This window comes from Schistocerca serialis, chromosome 1 (assembly GCF_023864345.2).
Source record: "Schistocerca serialis cubense isolate TAMUIC-IGC-003099 chromosome 1, iqSchSeri2.2, whole genome shotgun sequence".
Taxonomy (NCBI): Eukaryota; Metazoa; Arthropoda; class Insecta; order Orthoptera; family Acrididae; genus Schistocerca; species Schistocerca serialis.
The window spans coordinates 1,269,638,987-1,269,661,274 of record NC_064638.1 but is presented as its reverse complement, the minus strand read 5'-3'; the positions used below and the strand labels follow the sequence as shown (position 1 = coordinate 1,269,661,274).

Sequence of the window (22,288 nt, the reverse complement as noted above, 5' to 3'; positions counted from 1 at the left end):
GTTACACAGATGTGTCTCAAGCAAAGGGTGACATGCAAAATAAGTGATGTTATTCAGTATAAACAACTCCCAAGTCCATGTTGCATAGATGGTACAAGCAAAGTAAATAGTGTTGAAGGTTTTTTTCACATGTTGTTATTTCTACAGTTTCTTTAATTGTAGAGCCCCTGTACGTGGGAGCCTGGGACAAAAGTTTTGTTTCTCTAACAGTATTTTATGTTTGTGAGGCTTTGCTCAGCAACTGCGGATTTCTCCAGCTACCTTCAACCATGACCATAAACCATCCAGCGATGTGTGGAAGCGAGCTCTTGATGCAGAGAAGAGCTGTTGACATTCAGTGCAATATTTACGCGATGGTGGGAATGGTGGCACCACCAGAAGAGACATTGACACTATCTGCAACAGCATGACATAACAACCAACCAATCAGAAGCCGTCCTTGAGCTATATAAGGCCACCACAGCAGCGATTTTGACAGTCAGTTGCTCCCGACGATGATGCTGGTGGAAATCGTCGAAAGCGTCAGGTTTTACCGTGTATTTACGCCGCAAGAAGTCCGAGAATATTTTATACAACCATTGTGAAAGACTTTAATCTTCTTCTGATAGGTTCTTTTAGGAGCAAGGAAAAACCACAGAACTACTCTGGTAATTTTTCATTACCTTGTTGCAATTACTTATCAAAAGAACTTATTGGTTCTTATCATGAAAGAGACAGATAATATGCACCAGATCTGATGGTAAATGTAAACATACTGTTTTATAAGACTTGGTAAAGAAATGTGATTTGTGAACATGTACTTCAACTTTTAATATTTTAGCAGTAGTAGTACAGATAACAAGTTGTGACACAAATCTTACTGGTTTAACTTACAAGGAGACCAAATGGCAATTGGATTTTTGTAATTTTTTGTATGTATTGTATATGAAGTTCAGAACTCAAATATCAGTGACACAAAGCAACCAGATGCAACTCCAAAAAATACTCAATAAAACCAACCAAAGTTTCGCGGGCAGCCTTAATTCACTAAAGTTTGGACAACTTTTAGGTGGGCTGCATGGCTCAGTCAGTAGCATTCAAAATTAGTTATCATTAGTACAAGTTTCATGGTGGTCATTTTTTTCATTTGTTTTGTTCAGTTTGAATACCTATGTCATTTAAGTATAAAAGTCATCAAATATACGATAATTATCATTTTTATGAAAAATGCATGTCCTCTTATTTGTATTGCACAGCTACTCCCAAAAGTCAGCATACTGTAACTCTTCATAAAGTGAACAAGTAAAGGCAACTACCATCAACTAATAGTAACAGGACATACTGTAAATTTTGTAGAAGTGCTGTTGACTGCCTTCACACATGGGCATTATAGTATCATGTTTCCCCTCAACTAATGTCCATTTTTCATGAAAAATAATTAATTATCATATATTTGATGAATTTTGTATTTAAATGGTGTAGGTATTTGAACTGATGAAAAAAAAAAATGATTACAATGATACCTGAATCAGTGAACCAGTAGTATTACCAGTCTCAAACACAACTGGCTGAGCATTGCGGCTCGTCGCAACTTCGTCCCAACTTTAGTGACTTAAGCCTGCTTGGAAAATTTAAAAGTCAATTTTCTCAAGAATTTTGTAGTTACACCGAACTGGTTTAGTGGATTATGTACCAAACAAACCTTAGTGAACCCTGCAGTGCTTTGCAGTTGCTAAATATGAGTAGTGTTCAATAAGTAATATATTCTTTTTTCTGAAAGCAAGTTAATTTTATTCAGGATTCTAATAAATCATATTATTTCCCACTCTGTTGGCTACTGGCTATAAAACCTTATGTTTCAACATAATCTCTGTTTAATGTGGCCGCCTTATACCACCTTACTGGGACATCCTGTATGCTTGCATGGTACCACTCTAATGGTCAGTGTTGGAGTCAGTGTCTTGCTGCATCAACAACCTCCCCACCCACATACTACTAACCTGTGGACTGCATCCTTCATTGGGCCAAGTGGACGGAAGTCAGATGAAGCGAGGTCCGGGCTGTAGAGTGGATGAGGAAGTACAGTCCAGTGAAAGTTTTGTGATCTTCTCTCGGGTGCACAGACTTGAGTCAGACCTTGTGTTATCACGGAGAAGGAGAAGGTAATTTGCATTTTTATCGCAATAAAGAAACTGAAGTCATTTCTTTAAATTTCCTAGGGGTACCACAATACACTTAAGATTCTACCCTTGCACCATGAGGGAGGACTTCAAACAGAATGACCTCTTCAGAGTCGCAGAAGACTGTTGTCGTGGCTGTACCTGCTTAGGGTGCAGCTTTGAACATTTTCTTCAGTGGAGAGATGGTGTAGTGCCACTTAAAGGATTGCCGTTTTGTTTCCGGTTCAAAGCGATGTTTCATTGCCTGTGACGATGTTTGACCAAAAATTGTCACGATCAGCCTTGTAACATGCAAGCAATTGTGCGCAGATGGTCCTCTGTAACTCATAATGGTCTTCTGTTAGGCAACAAGGATCCCAGTGGACACGCACTTCTGGGTACCCCAGCTGGTGGAAGTGTATGTCAGCACTGATGAGAGAAAAGTCCAGTTGTGCAGCGAGAAGTTTGATTATAATTCGTTGATCATTTCAAGTGTCCACACAATCCAGCATTGCAGGATTCACAGCTGTGTGGGGTTGACTGGCACACGGGAGATCGAACAGGTTTGCACAACCTCGTTGCAATGACAGATGCCTCAACGAACAACACACCGTGCTTTTGTTCATTGCCGGGTCTCCGTAGACATCCTGCAAGCACCTGTGAATATCTGCGATGCTCTGATTTTTTGCCAAAAGGAACTCGGTGACAATTCTCAGGTGCTACTTTGATGGCTAAGTACAGCTCCACCACTTATTGAAGCTTCGTGAAACTAGAGAGTCTGAAGCAAGAACATTCCACCTTGTCCCACAATAAATTCCACATTTTTTTTCAATCAAAATTGGCTGGAAAAAATGTGTTGTTTTACTTCTTATATGCCCCTTGTATGTATGGGAATTGGATAGACTTCCTTCTGGCCCCTCTGTCCATCCCTCTTCCACCTCCCCCCTCCCCATCTTTCCACTTTCCTCCTCCTCCTCCCCCTCCACCCCCACTCGCTGTCTATCACCTCCTCCACATACCCTTGCTGGCCACCAACACCTCCAGGTCCCCCTTCCCTGTATATCACCACCTCGCTCATCTCTCTTTGACCTTACATTTATTGTTATTGCAAATTCAGATTTTGTAATAGTATTCTAATAACAAGCCAATGAGTCATAAACACAACTTTCTTGTTTTTTATGAAAACCAACTGTGAAGAAGAAAACGAAACAGCACATTGCTTTGTATACATTTTGTTTAAAATATATATGATGGGGGAGAGAATATTTGGGAGAACCAATTTGACTAATTGCTCTGTTATCATAGTTAAAACTGACTGCAAGAAAAGAAAAGAAAGAGAAGAAGAAGAAAATGAACTGCACGTTTTTGTAGCTGACTATAGCACAGGATTTTCTTTCTCAGTTAGTTTTAACCAAAAAAAAAGTGTGTCGATTTCTGTCTGAACATTCTTTAGAATATCATGCAAAAATTGGAAGTTTATTGGTAAAGAACTTTGAGATTTTTCATGTACGTCTATGTCCACATGGCTACCCTGCAAATTGTACTGACCGAGGTGGACTGGACTGGATTCGTATGCGGGAGGATGAAAGTTCAAATTCGCATGTGGCCATCCTGATGTAGGTTTTTTGTGATTTCCCCTAAATTGCTTCAGGCCAAAGGCAGGATGGATCCTTTGAAAGGGCATGGTCGATTTCCTTCCCTAATCTGATGGGACCGATGACTTCGCTGTTTGGTCCCCTCCCCCAAATCAACCAACCAACCTACCGTGCGAATCAAGCTTAAGCCCTGGCAGAGAAGTCCTGAACCACCTTCACAAAAATTATCTGTTATTCCACTCTCAAACAGTGCATGGAAAAAAAAACCTGTATCTTTCTGCGTGAGTTCTGATTTCCCTTATTTTATTACGATGATAGTTTTTCCGTATGTAGGTCGTCGTCAACAAAATATTTTCACATTCGGAGGAGAATGTTGGTGTTAAAATTTTGTTAGAAGGTCTTGCAAGAAAGGCAAGAAATGCCTTTGTTTTAATTATGTCCACCTCAAATCCTATATCATGTCCGTATACTCTCTCCCCTATTTCTGGATGATACAAAACGTGCTGCCCTTCTTTGAACTTTTTTGATGTACTCCGTTAACCCTATCTGGTTAGGATCCACACTGCTCAGCAGTACTCAAAGTACTCCAGAAGAGTATGGGCAAGCATATTGTAGGCAGTCCTTTCAGTAAATCTGTTGTATCTTCTGAGTGTTCTGCCAGTAAAACAGTCTTTAGTTCTCCTTCCCAACAACATTTGCTGTGTGTATTTTCCCATTAAAGTTGTTCGTGATTGTAATTGCTAGCTATGTAGTAGAATTTACAGCCCTTGGGCTTGATTGATTTGTCGTGTAACCAAAGTTTAATGGATTCGTTTTAGCACTCATGTGGATGCTTCACACTTTCCCTTATTTTGGGTCAATTGCCAATTTTTGCACCATAGTGGTATTGTTTCTAAATCATTTTCCAATTTGTTTTAATCTTCTGATGACTTTACTAGATGATAAATGACAGCATCATCTGCAAACAGCCTAAGATGGCTGCTCAGATTGTCTCCCAAATCGTTTATATAGATAAGGAACAGCAAAGGCCCTTTAACGCTACCTTGTGGAATGCCAGAAATCGCTTCTGTTTTACTCGATGACTTTCCATCAATTGCTACAAACTGTGTCATCTTTGATAGTAAATCGTGAATCCAGTTACATAACTGAGATGATATTTCATAAGCATGCAATTTAATTACAAGCCACTTGTGAGGTACAGTGTCAAAAGCCTTCTGGAAATCCAGAAATACCTAATCAATTTGAAATCCATTGTCCATAGCACTCAACACTTCGTGTGAGTAAAGAGCTAGTTGTGTTTCACAAGAAAGATGTTTTCTAAATCTGTGTTGATTTCGAGGTAATTGATAATGTTCAAACACAACATACATTCCAAAATCCTGCTGCACATCGATGTCAATGATATGGGCCTTTAATTTAGAGGATCACTCCTGTTTGCTTTCTTAAATGTTGGTGTTACATTGTCAACTTTCCTGCCTTTGGGGACGGATCTTTTGTCGAGTGAACAGTTGTTACATGATTGTTAAGTATGGAGCTATTGCGTCAGCATACTCTGGAAGGAACCTAATTCATATACAGTCTGGATTGATAGACTCGCTTTTATTAAGAGATTTAAGTTTTTTCACTACTCTGAGGATATTTACTTCTAAGTTACTCAAGACACTTGTCGTTGTATAAAGTACTACAGATTACAAAAATCAGATTGCCGTGTGGTCTCCTTGTTAGCCCATATTTAGTGAAAACTGGTAATAACGATACAAAAATTTAAGTTGTGAACTGCACTAAAACCAAATAAATGGTCAACCATTGAAATTACTCTGGATCTTTGCGAAAGGCAAAGGTCCCGAGTTCGAGTCTCGGTCGGGCACACAGTTTTAATCTGCCAGGAAGTTTCATATCAGCGCACACTCCACTGCAGAGTGAAAATCTCATTCTGGAAACTCTGGATCTTGTCTAAAACAGTACTATATAAAATGTATTATGTTTTTCCACAAATTGTTGGCAACACACACACACACACACACACACACACACACACACACACACACACACACATTACTCAAGAGCTTACGGTATTTATCTGACTGACATCTTTATTCCACCTTAACTGTATTTTGTTTTGCTGCCCATCATTGCTCTGCGTTTGTATCTGTTGGTGCTCCTTAACAATTATTTTGCAGTGCAGGGAGAAGTTCTTTGTTGTTAAACATATAATTAGCAATATTTTTTAAATCTTGTCATAACAAGTTGTGTACATTTTTTCGTGTTTAATGCTACTTTATTTTTCACAGCAATGGTTCTCCAGCATTATTTGCAAGAATGCCAGCAGAAATTGACGCAGTGTATTATAGCATGTCTCACAAGAAAAGAGGGCTTGCGGTGATTTTCAATCATGAAAATTTTGATATTCAAAGTTTGAAGGCACGTGCAGGAACCAAAGTAGACCGTAACAACCTCAGCGAGTCTCTCTCGAAACTTGGATTTGAGGTCAAAGTATATGATGATCTCACATACAAGTCTGTGAAAGAAATTGTTGAAGAAGGTGAGTTGAAATTGAATTTGTAAGATTGTGAATAATTAAGATTTTATGTTTTTGACATTGGTTGGTTCTCAGAAAAATGGTATCTTAAAATCTATCCCATTTATTTCAGCAGTAAAAGAAAATAGACGAGAACCCATTTCTTTACTAGCAGAATGAATTGTCTTACAAAGAAACATACAAAATAAATTAATTTTATTTATCTTACTGCTCCATGTTGTAGAGCTTTCTCATATTTCATTTATTTTGTGGCTGTCGGACTTAAGTATGGGAGCTATACAGAGAGAACATGCTTCTCTACTAAATGAACTGAAAGCTGATGGAGGCTCTGTAATTGTGCAGGGTGTGTGCAGTTGAGTGATATGGGACCCCTGATACGTCTAGGTATGGCCCCTGACAGGTGACACACAGGTGACACATATGTAAGCATCCTGTCTGATCACCAGCATCCATTAATGTCCATTGTGCATTCTGATGGACTTGGCAATTCCAACAGGACAACGTGTCACTCCGCATGTTCAGAATTTCTACAGAGTGGCTCCAGGAACATTCTTCAGAGTTTAAACACTTCCGCTGGCCATGAAACTCCCCTGACATGAACATTATTGAGCATATCTGGGAACCTTGGAATGTGCTGGTCAGAAGAGATCTACACACCCTCGTACTCTTAGGGATTTATGGACAGCTTTACAGGATTCTGGGTGTCAGTTTCCTCCAGCACTACTTCAGTCAATTTCATGCTACGTCATTTTGCGGCACTTTTGCATGTTCACGGAGGCCCTACATGATATTAGGCAGGTGTACCAGCTTTTTTTTTTCTTACGTGTAATTCTAAGTTGCATTCTTCTGGAAGAATAGGACACTCTGGCAGTCTGTTGATGGCCCCACAAGTATAATCTGTAACTACTGTGTACGTGGTACAATGCAAGGGTATATCTACCTACATCTACATGTATACTCCGCAAGCCACCCAACGGTGTGTGGCGGAGGGCACTTTACGTGCCACTGTCATTACCTCCCTTTTCTGTTCTGATATACTGTGTTGTCTTCATTTTCTCAAGTGGTATTAAACACTGGAAAGTTTTCCCAGATGTTCATTGTGTTCTTGCCAGGTGAGGTTGATGTCATTAAAAAGCAAGAAGGTTCACATCACCTACAGCATCCAATCACCCAGTTTCTGAGACTACGTATTATATACTATTTATTTTTATCTTGTTTATTGTGAAACACTTTGGTCTTTCGAACAATAAATTTGCCCTGTGAATTACTTGAGTAGCATCTTTTGTGCTAGATAATAAGCCAGTATCATCTGTGTTCTGTATGGTCCAAGCTCTCTAAAATCATGTGTAAATTGTTCTTCCATACATGTAGTGATTGCTTTTTCACCACCGGGCCAGCCCAGTCCAGGCACACAGCATTATCCGTGAGGCACTGCTATGGCTGCTGGCAGGCATGCGGCAGCAGGTGCAAGGCTCTGCTGTGGCAATCAGTGTGTTGGGCAATCAGTGTGTTGGGCAAGCACTGTAATGACAATCTACGCACACCCCAAGGGGTCTGCCGCCCTTTGGCAGGTTCGTGCTCGCCTACCAGGTGGCCCCAACCTTTTTGAAGCATCTTTTCCCACCCGTGCTGCATGTCTATCCTCTTGCTCTTCTTTTTCCCCTCACTTGGGGAACATGTCCAGGTGTTTTTGGAAATGTATTGTGCATTTTTGGTAGTCGGAATCAGAATACTCTCCACTGTTTCTCGTTCCTTTTTTCTTTGTTCACTTTCTCCTATCCTTCGTCCACTTTGATCGTTTGAGGTTCCTCTTTTCCTGTTTCCTCCCTGTGCGCTCCTGATGACCGGCTGACGTGTCTGATACACAACAGGTGACTGGGTAATGTGTAATTCCCAGCCCCATGTTGATAGGCAGGGTTTGCATGTACCCCTTGGTACAGGCCAGGCCCAAGGAGGGGGTGATTGCCTGAGCTGTTACCTTACCAATTTGCCATTTGGTCTCTGTGTCAGTCTGGAACCGCGCTGCTGCTATGGTCAGAGGTTCAAATCCTGCCTCGGGCATGGATGTGTGTGATGTCCTTAGGTTGGTTAGGTTTAAGTAGTTCTAAGTCTAGGGGACTGATGACCTCAGATGTTAAGTCCCATAGTGCTTAGAGCCATTTGAACCATTTGCACCTTAACACAGGAGCACCTACGTTCCTTTAGACTCCTTGCACATGCATTCCCATTTGGACTTATCCTTCTGCACTACCCAGCTTGCCCATCGTCTTGTAGGCCAACCTCCGACAGCTCTTTCGGACAAAGCTCCATTCCACAATTTCTGGCCTGACAGTAGCAGACGATGTCATCATGGACGCTACCGCTATCTCCATCTCCAACACCTTTGACCGTCATTTTGCGGAGATTTTGAGCTTCTCCCACTATCATAAATGAGCGGAGGAGGCTCGTGCAATACTCTTCTCATAATCATGAGTGCTATAATGCTGCCTGTACTATGAAGGAGCTAGATCGTGCTCTAACTTCATTTCGATCCTCCACCCAGGGGCCAGACAATGTTCACATTCAGATTTTGCAGCTCCTTTCTCTTGCGGGCAAGCACTTTCTGCTTCATACATACAACCGCATCTGGGCAGAGGGTGTTTTTCCAAGATGCTGGCGTGAAGCCACTGTCATACCCATACCTAAGCCCAGTAAGAACAAACAACTCCCTTCTAGCTGCCACCCCATTTCTCTCACCAGCCGTGTTTGCAAGGTGATGGAACATATGATTCATGCCTGGCAGGTATGGTGACTCTATAGTCTCAAAACTTACTAACCATTGCACAGTGTGGATTTTGAGTGCGCTGTTCTGCAGTTGACCATCTCGTGACTTTGTCCTCCTATGTCATGAGTGGTTTTCTGTGAAAATTCCAGACTGGCCGTGTTTTTCGATTTGGAGAAAGCCTACGACACCTGCTGGAGGACTAGTATCCTCTGTACTCTCTACATGTGGGACTTCTACAGCCACCTGCCCCATTTCCTTCAGGAATTTTTAAAACTCCGAGTTTTTTTGGTACGTGTGGGTTCTGTCGTGTTCAACACCTTTATCCACGAAAACAGTGTGCCTCAGGGTTCTGTCCTCAGCATTGTCCTCTCCTATTGCCATTAACCCACCAGGCCCCTACCCAGCCTCTCTGCTCAGGTGGGGCAACTGCCACTTACTATACAGTGCCAGCTTGTCATGGTGAGGGAGGCATGCAAGTTCCTCGCAGCTCTAGCTCCACTCGCACACCTTACTGTTGCTCATCCGCCTCTGGAGCACCTTTTTTCCAACTGCCCAGAAGCCACGATGCCTTTTTGTATCCACATGCAGCATGTCCTGGAGTCACTCAGTGTGAAGCCATCCAACTCCAAATCCAGGGTTTTAACCGTCTGCTGCCCTCGTTACTGTAATGACCCGGGAGTGATTGTAGGTTTGGTGCGGTACAGGAGAGACTGCACTCCTGCTTGCATTTTTAATGCAATATTTTGTGACATTTTATCTGAGCATCACAACTATGTATATGTTTTTACGGATGAGTCTAAGCAGGGGTCTCCAGTGGTTGCTCTGTCGTTTACCCGGATCATGTCCTCAAGGTCTTCCACGCAGAATTATATGCAATATTGCGGGCACTGGAACAGATGAGAAACTTTCACAGTGTTACGTTTCTCATCTGTTCAGATTCTCTGAGCCCCGTTTATACTCTCTCAACATTTGTACCCAGCAGATAAAGTAACCCAGAATACCCAGGATGTGCTCCTCCAACTACGACAACTGGGGAAGGAAATGTCTTTCTGCTGGTTACCTAGGCACATTGAAATTACGACGAATGAAAGGGCAGATCGAGCAGCCAAGGAGGCGTCTCATGATCCTCATATATTTCGGAGTGCTATCCCCCTGCATGTTCTCACCTCGCTGTTGAGGTACAAAGTGATGTGGCGATGGGAACACGAGTGGCTGGAAGTGAACGACAACAAGCTCTGTGTTGGACTATGGAAGCATAGTTTACTCCTCTGCTCGGCTGTCTATTCTTCGTCGTCTCGACTCTATCCACCACTGTGGATTACGTTTAGTGTCTGGAGCTTTTTTTCACCGGCCCTGTGGAAAGCCTTTATGCTGAGACTGCTGAACCTCCGCTGTCCAATCGGCGAGCAGTCCTTCTGAGTCGTTATGCTAGCCATCTGCCTTCCATGCCTGCTAATCCAGCCCATGACATTTTTTTCGACGCCTCCTTTGATGTAGGGTATGCAGGCCGCCCCTCCTCCCTACTACCACCGGGAGTCCGCTTTCGTCAACTGCTCCATTCTCTTTCCTTCCGCTTTCCTAAAACCTTCTTGACAACTTGGGGCACAGCACCACCTTGGCTCCGTCCCCAGACCTGCCTGCTCCGGGACCTTTGTCAATTTCCCAAGGATGGTACCCCTTCACTTGTTTATCGTCGGGCATTTGCTGCTCTGTGTGCACAAATGAAGGGAGCCACATTTATTTACACTGATGGCTCGAAAACATCGTTAGGTGTAGGGAGTGCCTATATTGTTGGCGACACCCCAAATCAATTTCGGCTTCCCGACCAGTGTTCGGTTTATACTGCGGAGCTTTACGCTGTTCTCCAGGCTGTCCACTACACTCGCCACCATCAGCGGATACAGTATGTTATCTGTTCAGATTCTCTCAGCTCTCTCTCCTCAGTCTCCAAGCTCTTTACCCTGTCCACCTTCTGGTCCACTGGATTCAGGACTGTCTGTGCTTGCTCCACCTGGGGGGCGTCTCGGTGGCGTTCCTCTGGCTCCCGGGACACGTTGGTATCTGTGGAAATGAGGCGGCCGATATAGCAGGGAAGGCTGAAGTCTCTCTTTTTCGGCCAGCTATTCAATCGATTCCCTTCACCGATCTATGGAGTGTTTTATGTCGTTGAGTTGTTCTTTCATGGCACGCACATTGGTCGACACTTCCCCATAATAAATTGCGGGACGTGAAAGCTCTTGCTTGTGCTTGGACCTCTTCCTCCTGAACGCGTCGTCGGGAGGAGGAAATTTTCACTAGACTCCGGATAGGGCACTGTCTTTTTAGCCATCGACATCTTTTAAGCGGCGATCCTCCCCCACTCTGTCCCCACTGCTCTCAGCTGTGGACGGTAAGACACCTTTTAATTGAGTGCCCCTATTTTTACCTCGTTACGCGCCCGTCTACAGCTGTCGCCTGATATATCGTCAATTTTAGCAGATGACACGCGCTCAGCCGATCGCGTTCTCGAGTTTATTAGTGCCAGCAAAATGACGTCAGTCATTTGAAGCTTTTTTTGGGGACCACTAACCCCTTTCTGTAGTGAATTTTTAAGCCTTCCTTCTGCTTTTAGTTTCTCCAATTTTTTGAGTTTCGTTCCCATTTCTGCTGCTTTCGATTTTTGGTTTTTACTGTTTCCTCAGTCGTGGACTGGGCGCTAATGACCATAGCAGTTTTGCACCCCCCCCCCCCCCCAAAAAAAAAAAAGCTCTGTGTCGTCAAGCCCACAACTCAGCCATGGAATATTTCCTTCCACCCACGTCGACAGGGTGACGTCCTTACTCGTCTTTGCATAGGCCACAGCCCTATGACACATGGATTCTTACTCTAGCGACAGAATTCTCCAGTGTGTGGTACTTGGTGGCATGTAGATCGAGGTGCGCCGCATTTTATTGGATTGCATTTTATTTACCGACCAGTGGACTGCTGTGGATTTGCCAGCGGATCTGCCATCTATTTTAACCAATATTCAAATGACTGTGATTCAAGTTTAAAAGTTTTGTGAATTTTGACTGGCTTATCCTCGTATTTTGTAAATGGTCAGCCAAACAAATTTCCCTGTGCTTTTCTTTTAGCTCTTCTGTGTTTTGTTTTCTCTGTGTTTTAATTTCTTGATTAGCTGTCTTCTCTCCTAATTGGTTTTAGTGCATGTGACAGTGCATGCTTTTAGTTCCTCTCCACATTTATTTTAATAAGCCTAACGGTGCTGATGACATCGCTGTTGCCCCCCCCCCCCCCCCCACACACACACACACACACGTACGTATGCCATTAACCCTATAATGCCTGTCTACTGCTGGGCATCTCCAGCTCTATTTTCGTTAACGATTTTGCCGTCTATTGCAGTTCTCCACGGACTTGTGTCCTTGAGTAGTGTCTTCAGCAATGTCTCAATCGTCTTTACCTGTGGAGCATCTACATTCGCTTTCATTTATTTGAATTTCTGGTGGCGCAGTTGGTTTCTTCCACCATCATTACATCTTGAACCTGTTGCTCTTCCATTTGTTGGAACTATGAAATTCCTGGGGCTCATGCTCGATAGGAAACTTTCTTGGTCCTCCCATATGTCTTACCTGGCAGCCTGCTGTACGCGGTCCTTCAGTGTCCTACATGTCCTCGGTGTTACTTCCTGGGGAGCAGATCAAACCATCCTCCTCCGTTTGTATTGGTCCCTTGTCCGTTCGAAACTGGGCTATGGGTGTTCCGTTTGTGCATCTGCACGCCTGTCCCTCTTACTCCATCTCAATACTATCCATCATTGTTGCATCCATTTGGGCAATGGCGGCTTTTACACTTTTCTGTAAGCAGAAGCTGCTGAACTACCGCTATCCTAACTCTGTGACTTTCTCCTCAGCAGATATACATGCCATTTGTCTGTCATGCATGGCCACCCTTCCTATGCCTCCTTCTTTGATGACTCCTTTGATCGGCAGTATGGGGCGCGTCCCTCTTGTCTGTTATGTCTTGGAATTCGCTCGTGGCTCTTCCTTCGGAAACTTAACTTCTGCTACCTACAACTTTCCTGATGGGTGTAAACCCTTCACCACCTTGGCTTCATGTTGACATCCTGTGTTCACCTTGGCCTTCAGTCGCTTCCCAAGGACACTACTCCAGCGTCGCTCTATCACCTTTAGTTTCACAACCTTTGCACGGAACTTTGCAATAGTACCTCTGCATACGCTTATGGTTGTCGGATTGACTGTGGCGTTGGGTGTGCCTTCATCATTGGCAACAACGTTTTTCGGTGTCAGCTTCCGGAACATTTACAGCAGAGCTGTTTTTCCTGTTCAGGCCATGCAGTACGTCTGGCGACACAGGCTCTTCAATTTAATCATCTGCACCAACTCTCTGTATCCTTCAAAGCCTTGTGTGCTGTACACCATCCATCCCCTAATGCAACAGGTCCAGGGAAGCTGCCACTGTGATGTTTATGTGGGTTGATGGTCATGCCAGTCTGAAGGAAATGAGCCCGCTGATGCTGCTAAGGCTGCAGTCCTTGTACCTCAGCCCTCTAGTTCTTATGTTTACTCCAATGATCTCTGTGTTGCCACCTGTCTGCAGGTGGCGTCACTTTGGCATCAACACTGGTCGTCTCTTCGTGGTAACAAGCCCCTCCCAGCAGCTTGGATGACCTTCTCTGGGCCCTCTCACTGTAAGGAGATCATCTTAGCTAGGTTGTGTATTGGTCACTGTCTTTTTAACCATTGCCATTTGTTAAGTGGTGCTACCGGAGCACTTTCTACTCATTGCGCTCAACCTTTGATGGTTCACCATTTCCTGATGGAATGCCCTTTTTTTAACCACTTATGTTCTCGTTTGTGTTTGACGTCCGAGTTATTGGTTGTTACAGCGAATGACGAATGGGCTGTAGACCGCGTTTTACTTTTTATCAATCATAGCAATAAGGCGAAGACCATGTAGTTTTTAGTTAATGACCTTCTTTTCTCTATAGTGTATGTTATGGTCCTTTCTCAGAGTCCCTGTTTTTAGCTTTTTTTTCCTTCCGTCGATTCAGATTAACGTGTAGTTGTTTTTAATTCCTCTCTTTGTTTTCATGTTCTACAGTTTCTGACGTGGCTGCATAAGACCCTAGTTGTTTTTGCACTCTAAAACAAAACAGACACAGTCCACACAGATGGAGCCAACCATAGGGAATAAGTTGGTTGTGACTTTGGTTTCCCAGGCAACATCCTGAGCATTTGTGTACTGTCACAACCAGCACATTCAGTCAAAGTAATGTAAAATCCTGATGGCTCTCAAGCTGATGAGCCTATATACACTTATCTGGTCTGACTTGCAGAACCCTTTATGGAGTGTAAAGGGAAGGTACCCAGCAGAGAATGTTGTCTAAAGCATCCAGGATATCCTGTTCTCTCTCTAGAATCAAGGTACAGTGTGCGAAAAATGCCATGGCCAATAGTTGCCATGGTCAGCTGGGTAAGTGTGGGGAGAATGGCAGTGGTTGTGTTGGGGTGTGGAGTGGGGGTTGGGGGGGGGGGGGGGGGGGGGTCGCTCAGAGCGCTGTAGCGGAAATGCCATCTCAAACTGAAGCCTACACTCATATTTTTACTAAATATTAAGTGGGTCCCTCCATGCCCACTTTTGCATGGTGACCATTCAAAAAGATTTGTCACATCTTCTTTGGTTAGTATCTAAAAGGAATTCTGCAGAAAATGCAGTGACTTATTTTTGTGTAGTTTATTAACCATTTGTAACTTTCAGAGGAAAGTCAAGAGTGGGGAATTTCGAGTAAAACCTACACATTTCTCTCGTTAAATGTTAAAATTTGCTTCTTTCGACAAAACTCAGCAGAATTTTAGACAGTCTCACCTCACTAACATGCTGTGCAGATGCAATTATGAGAGAATTCTGAAACTGTGGTTTATTAAGTGATGAAGTGAGGAAAAGTAAGGTCAGCATCTTACGAAAAAGCGCGTCCTCAGTACGAAATAAATGTATAATGACCTCACTTATGTTGTTCCAAAATCCATAGCATTTCTTTCACCAGCTGTTGATGTCCCTTAAAAATTACGTTCTTTTATTGGAAAGTCTGTAGTCTGTAATCAGTGGAATAACACGGTAGATAATGAGGTTTTACATAATAACTGCACAGCAAAAAACTCTCCTCTTTGTGTGCTGTCACTTGCCAAAATCTAATTTTGGTATTTCAACCATTTATGAAACATGGAGAATGTTACAGATATTTCGCTCTGGCCTTATCGCTGGCGCGGTGCGATCACAAATGAATTCACTATGTCAGATCAGTTTTCTCAAGATTGGTGACCGTTGGAGATGTCCAACCAAATCTAAAGAAAAATTCAATATGTTAGCTAAATTTCACATATTACATGTTATGTAATATGCACCAGAAGCAAACTCATAGTGACCCCTATTTTTCATTGCGAACATTTTCGAATTTTGTAAAATGTCTTACTTTCAAGTAAATATCCCAATAACTATGACCTGTCCTGTAAGCCAAGGCTTCCTCTTCCATTATGCTGCACTCCAAAATGCCATTATGACAATGTGCCATATTTAAACTAAATGTTGTCTTAGTGCAGATAAGAGGGCATTAAATGGTTTGCCTGGAGACATGCCATCTGCCTGAAGCAGAAATTGGATGAGAGTAGAAAGCGTCTTTTTATGGGGAATCAGAGTCAGAACTGTCACCGCGCGCGCGCGCCCACACACACACACACACACACACACACACACACACACACACACACACACACTAGTAATAAATTTGCTAAGTTTTGGGATGGATGTTTTTAAAGATTACTACAGCAGAATTTTTACAGGCTGGTGAAAAACTGCTTTATTTAAAGTGAAAACATAAGGTTAATGTTAATAAAGTAAGTTAATATGTATTACAAAATAAAATATGATTATGTGTGTATTGTCTTATTCATAGCTGTCATTTTTCAGCAGCTGTAGTATATATTTAAAATAAAATTGTCTTCTAACGCACAGATAATTATTTTTTATTTCACTTTACCAGTTGCAAGAAATTAATTTGTGTTGGTTTAGCAGGTGTAATTACCTTCACAGAAACATAATTCCATAGCATTTCCAAAACTGTAAATATTGTGTGTGGTTATTGTAAGCGCAGATTGACAGATTGATAATTTACAGTAAATGAATTGCACCAGACGATCTGTGCTTACAGTAATCACATAGAATATGCGTGATTTTGGGCACATTGTGGCATTATGTTCCTGTGAGATGATATTGACATGTGATAAACCAATACTAATCTTCTGAAGATGATTAATTTGTTGAAACCAGTAAAGGGAAATAAAAATGTCAGCGCAACTGATGACAATCTTATTCTGAGATTATATGTTTACTGATTTTAATGAACTGAACACAAGCGTAACATGCGGCAGTGTACTGGTCAGTCACATACGAGGTCTGTCTAAAAAGTATCCGACCTTTGGCCAGAAAAAATATTTCGAATGCCTGACGAGATTGGGGTCCTACTCCCCTTCAAAGTAGGCCCCTTGTGCTTCCACACACTTAGCCCACCGATCCTTTCACTGCAGAAAACACCTCTGGAAGTCTTATTTTGGGATGATGTTCAGATCCATCATCGTGTTCCTCATTATCTCTTCTCTACTCTCAAAACGTGATCCTTTCAATGGCGTCTTCAATTTTGGAAACAACCAGAGGTCACAAGGAGCCATGTCTGGAGGTTAGGGAGGTTGGCGAATGGCTGTAATTTCATGTTTGGCCCAGAAATTTTGTATCAAGTGGGATGAGTGTGTGAGGGCATTGTCGTGATGTGGTTGCCAGTTTTTCGCTGCCCATGTGTCTGGTCTTTTGGGCCGAACTGCATCACAGAGTTGCCGGAGAACATCTTGTTAGTACTCCTTTGGCACTGTTTGTCCTTCTGGTGTGTATTCTTGATGCACAGTTCCATGGACATCAAAGAAGACAGTTAGCATGACCTTGATTTTGCTTGGCATCTGCCACACTTTCTTCGCCCTTGGAGGCTTGGGATGCTTCCATTGCAACGACTGTCTTTTTGTTTTTGGGTCATACCCGTACACCCATGACTTATCTCCAGTTATCAGTGTTCAGAAACCCAGGATCAGTGATGTTGGTGTCCAGAAGGACCTGTGCAATGTCAAAATGGAGGTCTTTTTGTTATGGCAACAACAACTTGGGCACGAATTTCGCAGCCACTCAGTGCATGTTCAAATCATCACGCAAAATTGTGTGTGCAGAATCTTTACTAACTCCGACCTCTTGGGCAATCTCTCGCACCGTCAAACGACAGCTGCACTCCGAGCAGTTTGGGGCCTGCCAGAACACTGATCACTCTCCGCTGATGTGTGACCATTTTTGAATAAGTTGAACCATTCCTTAATTTGTTTTACACCCATTGCAGCTTCTCCAAACATCTACTGAATCTTATGAATTGTTTCGCTTTGAGAATCACCAAGCTTTTGACAAAATTTGATGCAGAATCTTTGCTCAACACGTTCAGCGATCTTCAAAGAATCGGTTATCCGACGAACACATTGTGTAGCACCACACTCAGCGACCGACAGGCAGCGACTGACATGCTGGAAGGTGGGGACAAAATTCATGCATGCGCATAAAGGTCTCTTCTTTACTGTGAACCATAGTGCTGCGCTGTCTCTATTTTGTGCGGGAAAATCAAAGGTCGAATACTACTTAGACTGACCTCATAAGTCTGGAGTTCCATTATAACATAACCTTATACTAGCACAGCAGTAAATCTTTTTAGATCAGTGTAATGAATTTTAGTTTTTAAATAGTTATAATTGCTAATAATGTCAAAATGTGACTGATTTTTGTTTCCATATCCAGCTGCACGCTATGACCATAATGAATGTGACTGCTTCGTCATGGCTGTGCTGTCACATGGAGAGATGGGCGTTTTGTATGCCAAGGACACAGCATACAAGCCTGAGTTTCTCTGGACACATTTCACTGCGGATAGGTGTCCCAGCTTAGCTGGAAAACCAAAATTATTCTTCATTCAGGTATGTCTTGACAAACAGGCATGTAATGTAGCTAGTACCAAATTATCAATACTATAGCCTAATAGTCCTGTCAACTGCTGTTTTTACCTGACTCTTGATGGGCACTTATCATTGGAGACTACAGTTTTGTCTTCAGTTCTATAGGCATAAGATTCTATATTTGTTCTGTGGACATCGGAGCTTGCTTCCAGCATTGTTGGTTACACTGCAAGTATTTGTATTGTGAGACAATTCTAATTGGTGTCAGATCAATATAATTGTCATATTTAAACTGGTGTGTACACCTCCATGTATTCCCTTCTGACTGAAAATCAGAGTTAGCATCCCTTGGTGGGCACAAAAAATGGTGAGACCTCATTATCATGCACAACCAATCTTGGATGTATGATTCTCATGTGAAAAAATGTTACTGTGTATCGTATAGCAGAGATGTTGTCACCACATTATCCACCCCCTCCTCTGAGTTCTCTTATCTTAAATTGTGTAGTGTACATTATTTATGAAGTACACATTGACTGCTTTTTAAAATTAATGTATTTTAATTATCTTCCTTGGCAGATTGATGTACCATTTTAATTCCTGCCTCCCCCCCCCCCCCCCTCTCTCTCTCTCTCTCTCTCTCTCTCTCTCTCTCTCTCTCTCTCTCTCTCTCTCACACACACACACACACACACACACACACACACACACACACACACACACACACACACAAGGACTCTTGTCATCTCTGGGTACTGAGACCTAACCTCTTTTAAATGTGCCTGTCTTGTGCTCAGCATGTCCTCTGTCATAAAATGATTAGATCTATACTTCAGAAAGCAGTACACTCTTGTATCTGTGACTGATAATAATTTAGGAAGTCTTGGTCAGTATAGTGTTTTTGTAAAGAACTGAGGTATTTAAGACTATGGGATGACTTTCTGGCACTGGCAGTTATACTTTTATTTCCCTTAGCTGCTGTTGCTGAAGTGAAGTGTTCACTTTTGGAAGTGTCTTACCTAGAAATTAATTCGAATAATGTGAAGAATTTAGAAAATTTGCTATGTATTATTTCCTACGTACATTACATCCATTAAAAAGTTAATATTTTTAGATCTAGAGAAGGTTCTTTTATAGGCCTGCAGTTTTGTAAGATTTCCAGCCTGCTTTTAATGTTGTGATTGCCAGTAATGATCTCAGAGTACAAATTCCATTATCATGATAAAGCTAACCTTTAATGGAACCCTACTCATATTTAGTATACTGAGTGCACAACTTTAATCCTACTCATGGTTCAGTAGTATTGCAACAGCAGACTTAAGTTCTGTTGACAGGGCACATGAATAAGACTGTAAACATTCACTAAGCTTTCGGACTATGTCCTGCTCCAGAGTTAGCTAGCACACATTGTATTAGTACTGCAACTCGACTGGAATGAGAGATTGTATTGGGTGTAATGGGTGAGGGGAGGGGAGGAGAGGGGAGGGGAGAGTGAGTGAGTGATGGCCAGGAGGGTAGGGCATCAAGTGTGTGGGGATGGAATGGGACATTGATGAGTTTGCTTTGGTACAGGTTGGCGAAGTTGGGTGTGGTGCACAATTATGTGAAGTGATAGACTTGTATGGGGAGATGGAACCCAGGAGGACTTTGGATGCAGGATAAGTGAAGTGGGCATGGAGATTGGTTGGCGGGGATTTAGGTCAGGAAGATAGTGAGATTGAGAATTTGATGTGAAGGCAATGACAGACCATGTGGTTCAGAGAGGGGGAGAATCCAGATGGCACAGGTTGTGAAACAGCCGTTGAAGTAAAGCATGTTGTGCTAAGTAGCATATTTTGCCACTGGGTGGTTGAGTCTACTCTCAGGCACATCTAGTTGTTGGTCACATCCACAGAAAAGGCAACACACGACATGAGTGCTTTCACAGGGGGCCGTGGCTCTGACAATATTGAATATGCCTGTGATGGGACTGGAACAGTATGTGGGGTGGGGGGGGGGGGGGGGGTAATTGAAAAGATCTTGCACTTGTCTTCAAAGGGATATGACCTTCGTGGCAAGAGGTTTTAAGTAACTGTGGTATAAAAATATGTAGCGGTTCCACCTGGTTTTATTTCTTCGGTTGTTTTACTGTGTTGCTACACTGGCTGAAAAATGGGGTTTGTAATTTGGACACTAACTAAACTGTAAATAATGTAGCCGACAGGTACTTATTTGCGTTTCACTGTAGTTCACTTTCACTTCGTTCAACCCCTCAATAATACACAGGTATATGGCGAGTGCACTATTGTTTAAACTTTCCATAAGCCCCATTAATAGTTAGCAGGCGAACATCCACATACTGCTACAATATTTTTCTGTTGAACATCTATGAGCAGTAAAAACATAATCACGTAGTTCACAGACTTCAAATAAATTGAACAGTCACTGTCATTGCTTTAACACACGGCTTATTGGAGTAACACATATTTTACTGTTGTTGTGGTGGTGGTGGTGGTCTTCAGTACTGAGACTGGTTTGATGCAGCTCTCCATGCTACTCTATCCTGTGCAAGCTTATTCATCTCCCAGTACATACTGCAACCTACATCCTTCTGAATCTGCTTAGTGTATTCATGGTCTCCCTTTACAATTTGTGCCCTCCACGCTGCCCTCCAATACTAAATTGGTGATCCCTTGATGCTTCAGAACATGTCCTACCATTCGATCCCTTCTTCTAGTCAAAGTGTGCCACAAATTTCTCTTCTCTCTAGTTCTATTCAATACCTCCTCATTAGTTATGTGATCTACCTATCTAATCTTCAGCATTCTTCTGTAGCACAACATTTCAAAAGCTTCTATTCTCTTCTTTTCCAAACTGTTTATCGTCCATGTTTCACTTTCATACATGGCCACACTCCATACAAATACTTTCAGTAACGACTTCCTGACACTTAAATCTATACTCAATGTTAACAAATTTCTCTTCTTCAGAAAAGCTTTCCTTCCCATTGTCAGTCTACATTTTATATCTTCTCTACTTCGACCATCATCAGTTATTTTGCTCCCCAAATAGCAAAACTCCTTTATTACTTTAAGTGTCTCATTTCCTAATCTAATTCCCTCAGCATCACCCGACTTAACTTGACTACATTCCATTATCCTCATTTTGCTTTTGTTGATGTTCATTTTATATCCTCCTTTCAAGACACTATCCATTCCGTTCAGCTGCTCTTCTAAGTCCTTTGCTGTCTCTGACTGAAATACAATGTCATCGGCGAACCTCAAAGTTTTTATTTCTTCTCCATGGATTTTAATACCTACTCCGAATTTTTCTTTTGTTTCCTTCACTGCTTGCTCAATATACAGATTGAATAACATCGGGGAGAGGCTACAACCCTGTCTCACTCCCTTCCCAACCACTGCTTCCCTTTCATGCCCCTCAACTCTTATAACTGCCATTTGGTTTCTATACAAATTGTAAATAGCCTTTCGCTCCCTGTATTTTACCCCTGCCACCTTCAGAATTTGAAAGAGAGTATTCCAGTCAACATTGTCAAAAGCTTTCTCTAAGTCTACAAATGCTAGAAATGTAGGTTTACCTTTCCTTAATCTTCCTTCTAAGATAAGCCATAGGGTCAGTATTGCCTTACGTGTTCCAATATTTCTACGGAATCCAAACTGATCTTCCCCGAGGTCGGCTTCTACCAGTTTTTCATTTCGTCTGTAAGGAATTCGCATGAGTAGTTTGTAGCCGTGACTTATTAAACTGATAGTTCGGTAATTTTCACATCTGTCAACACATGCTTTCTTTTGGATTGGAATTATTATATTTTTCTTGAAGTCTGAGGGTATTTCACCTGACTCATACATCTTGCTCACCAGATGGTAGAGTTTTGCCAGGACTGGCTCTTCCAAGGGAGCCGGCCGGAGTGGCCGTGAGGTTCTAGGCTCAACAGTCTGGAACCGGGCGACCGCTACGGTTGCGGGTTCGAATCCTGCCTCAGGCATGGATGTGTGTGATGTCCTTAGGTTAGTTAGGTTTAATTAGCTATAAGTTCTAGGCGACTGATGACCTCAGAATTTAAGTCGCATAGTGCTCAGAGCCATTTGAACCATATTTTTTTCTTCCAAGGCCATCAGTAGTTCTATTGGAATGTTGTCTACTCCCGGGGCCTTGTTTCGACTCAAGTCTTCCAGTGCTCTGTCAAACTCTTCACGCAGTATTGTATCTCCCATTTCATC

The 22,288-nt window shown here is 42.4% G+C and overlaps 1 protein-coding gene across 3 annotated transcripts in view; it reads left to right on the top strand.

The window, feature by feature from the left end:
* Nucleotides 1-22,288, top strand: part of LOC126419459 (caspase-1-like) — a 93,949-nt gene that overhangs the window by 22,909 nt on the left and 48,752 nt on the right. For all 3 annotated transcript variants that reach the window (XM_050086657.1, XM_050086650.1, XM_050086665.1), the window contains exons 3-4: nt 6,025-6,275; nt 17,914-18,089. In XM_050086657.1, coding sequence (XP_049942614.1) covers nt 6,025-6,275; nt 17,914-18,089 — 427 coding nt within the window. The remainder of the gene's footprint in view (nt 1-6,024; nt 6,276-17,913; nt 18,090-22,288) is intronic.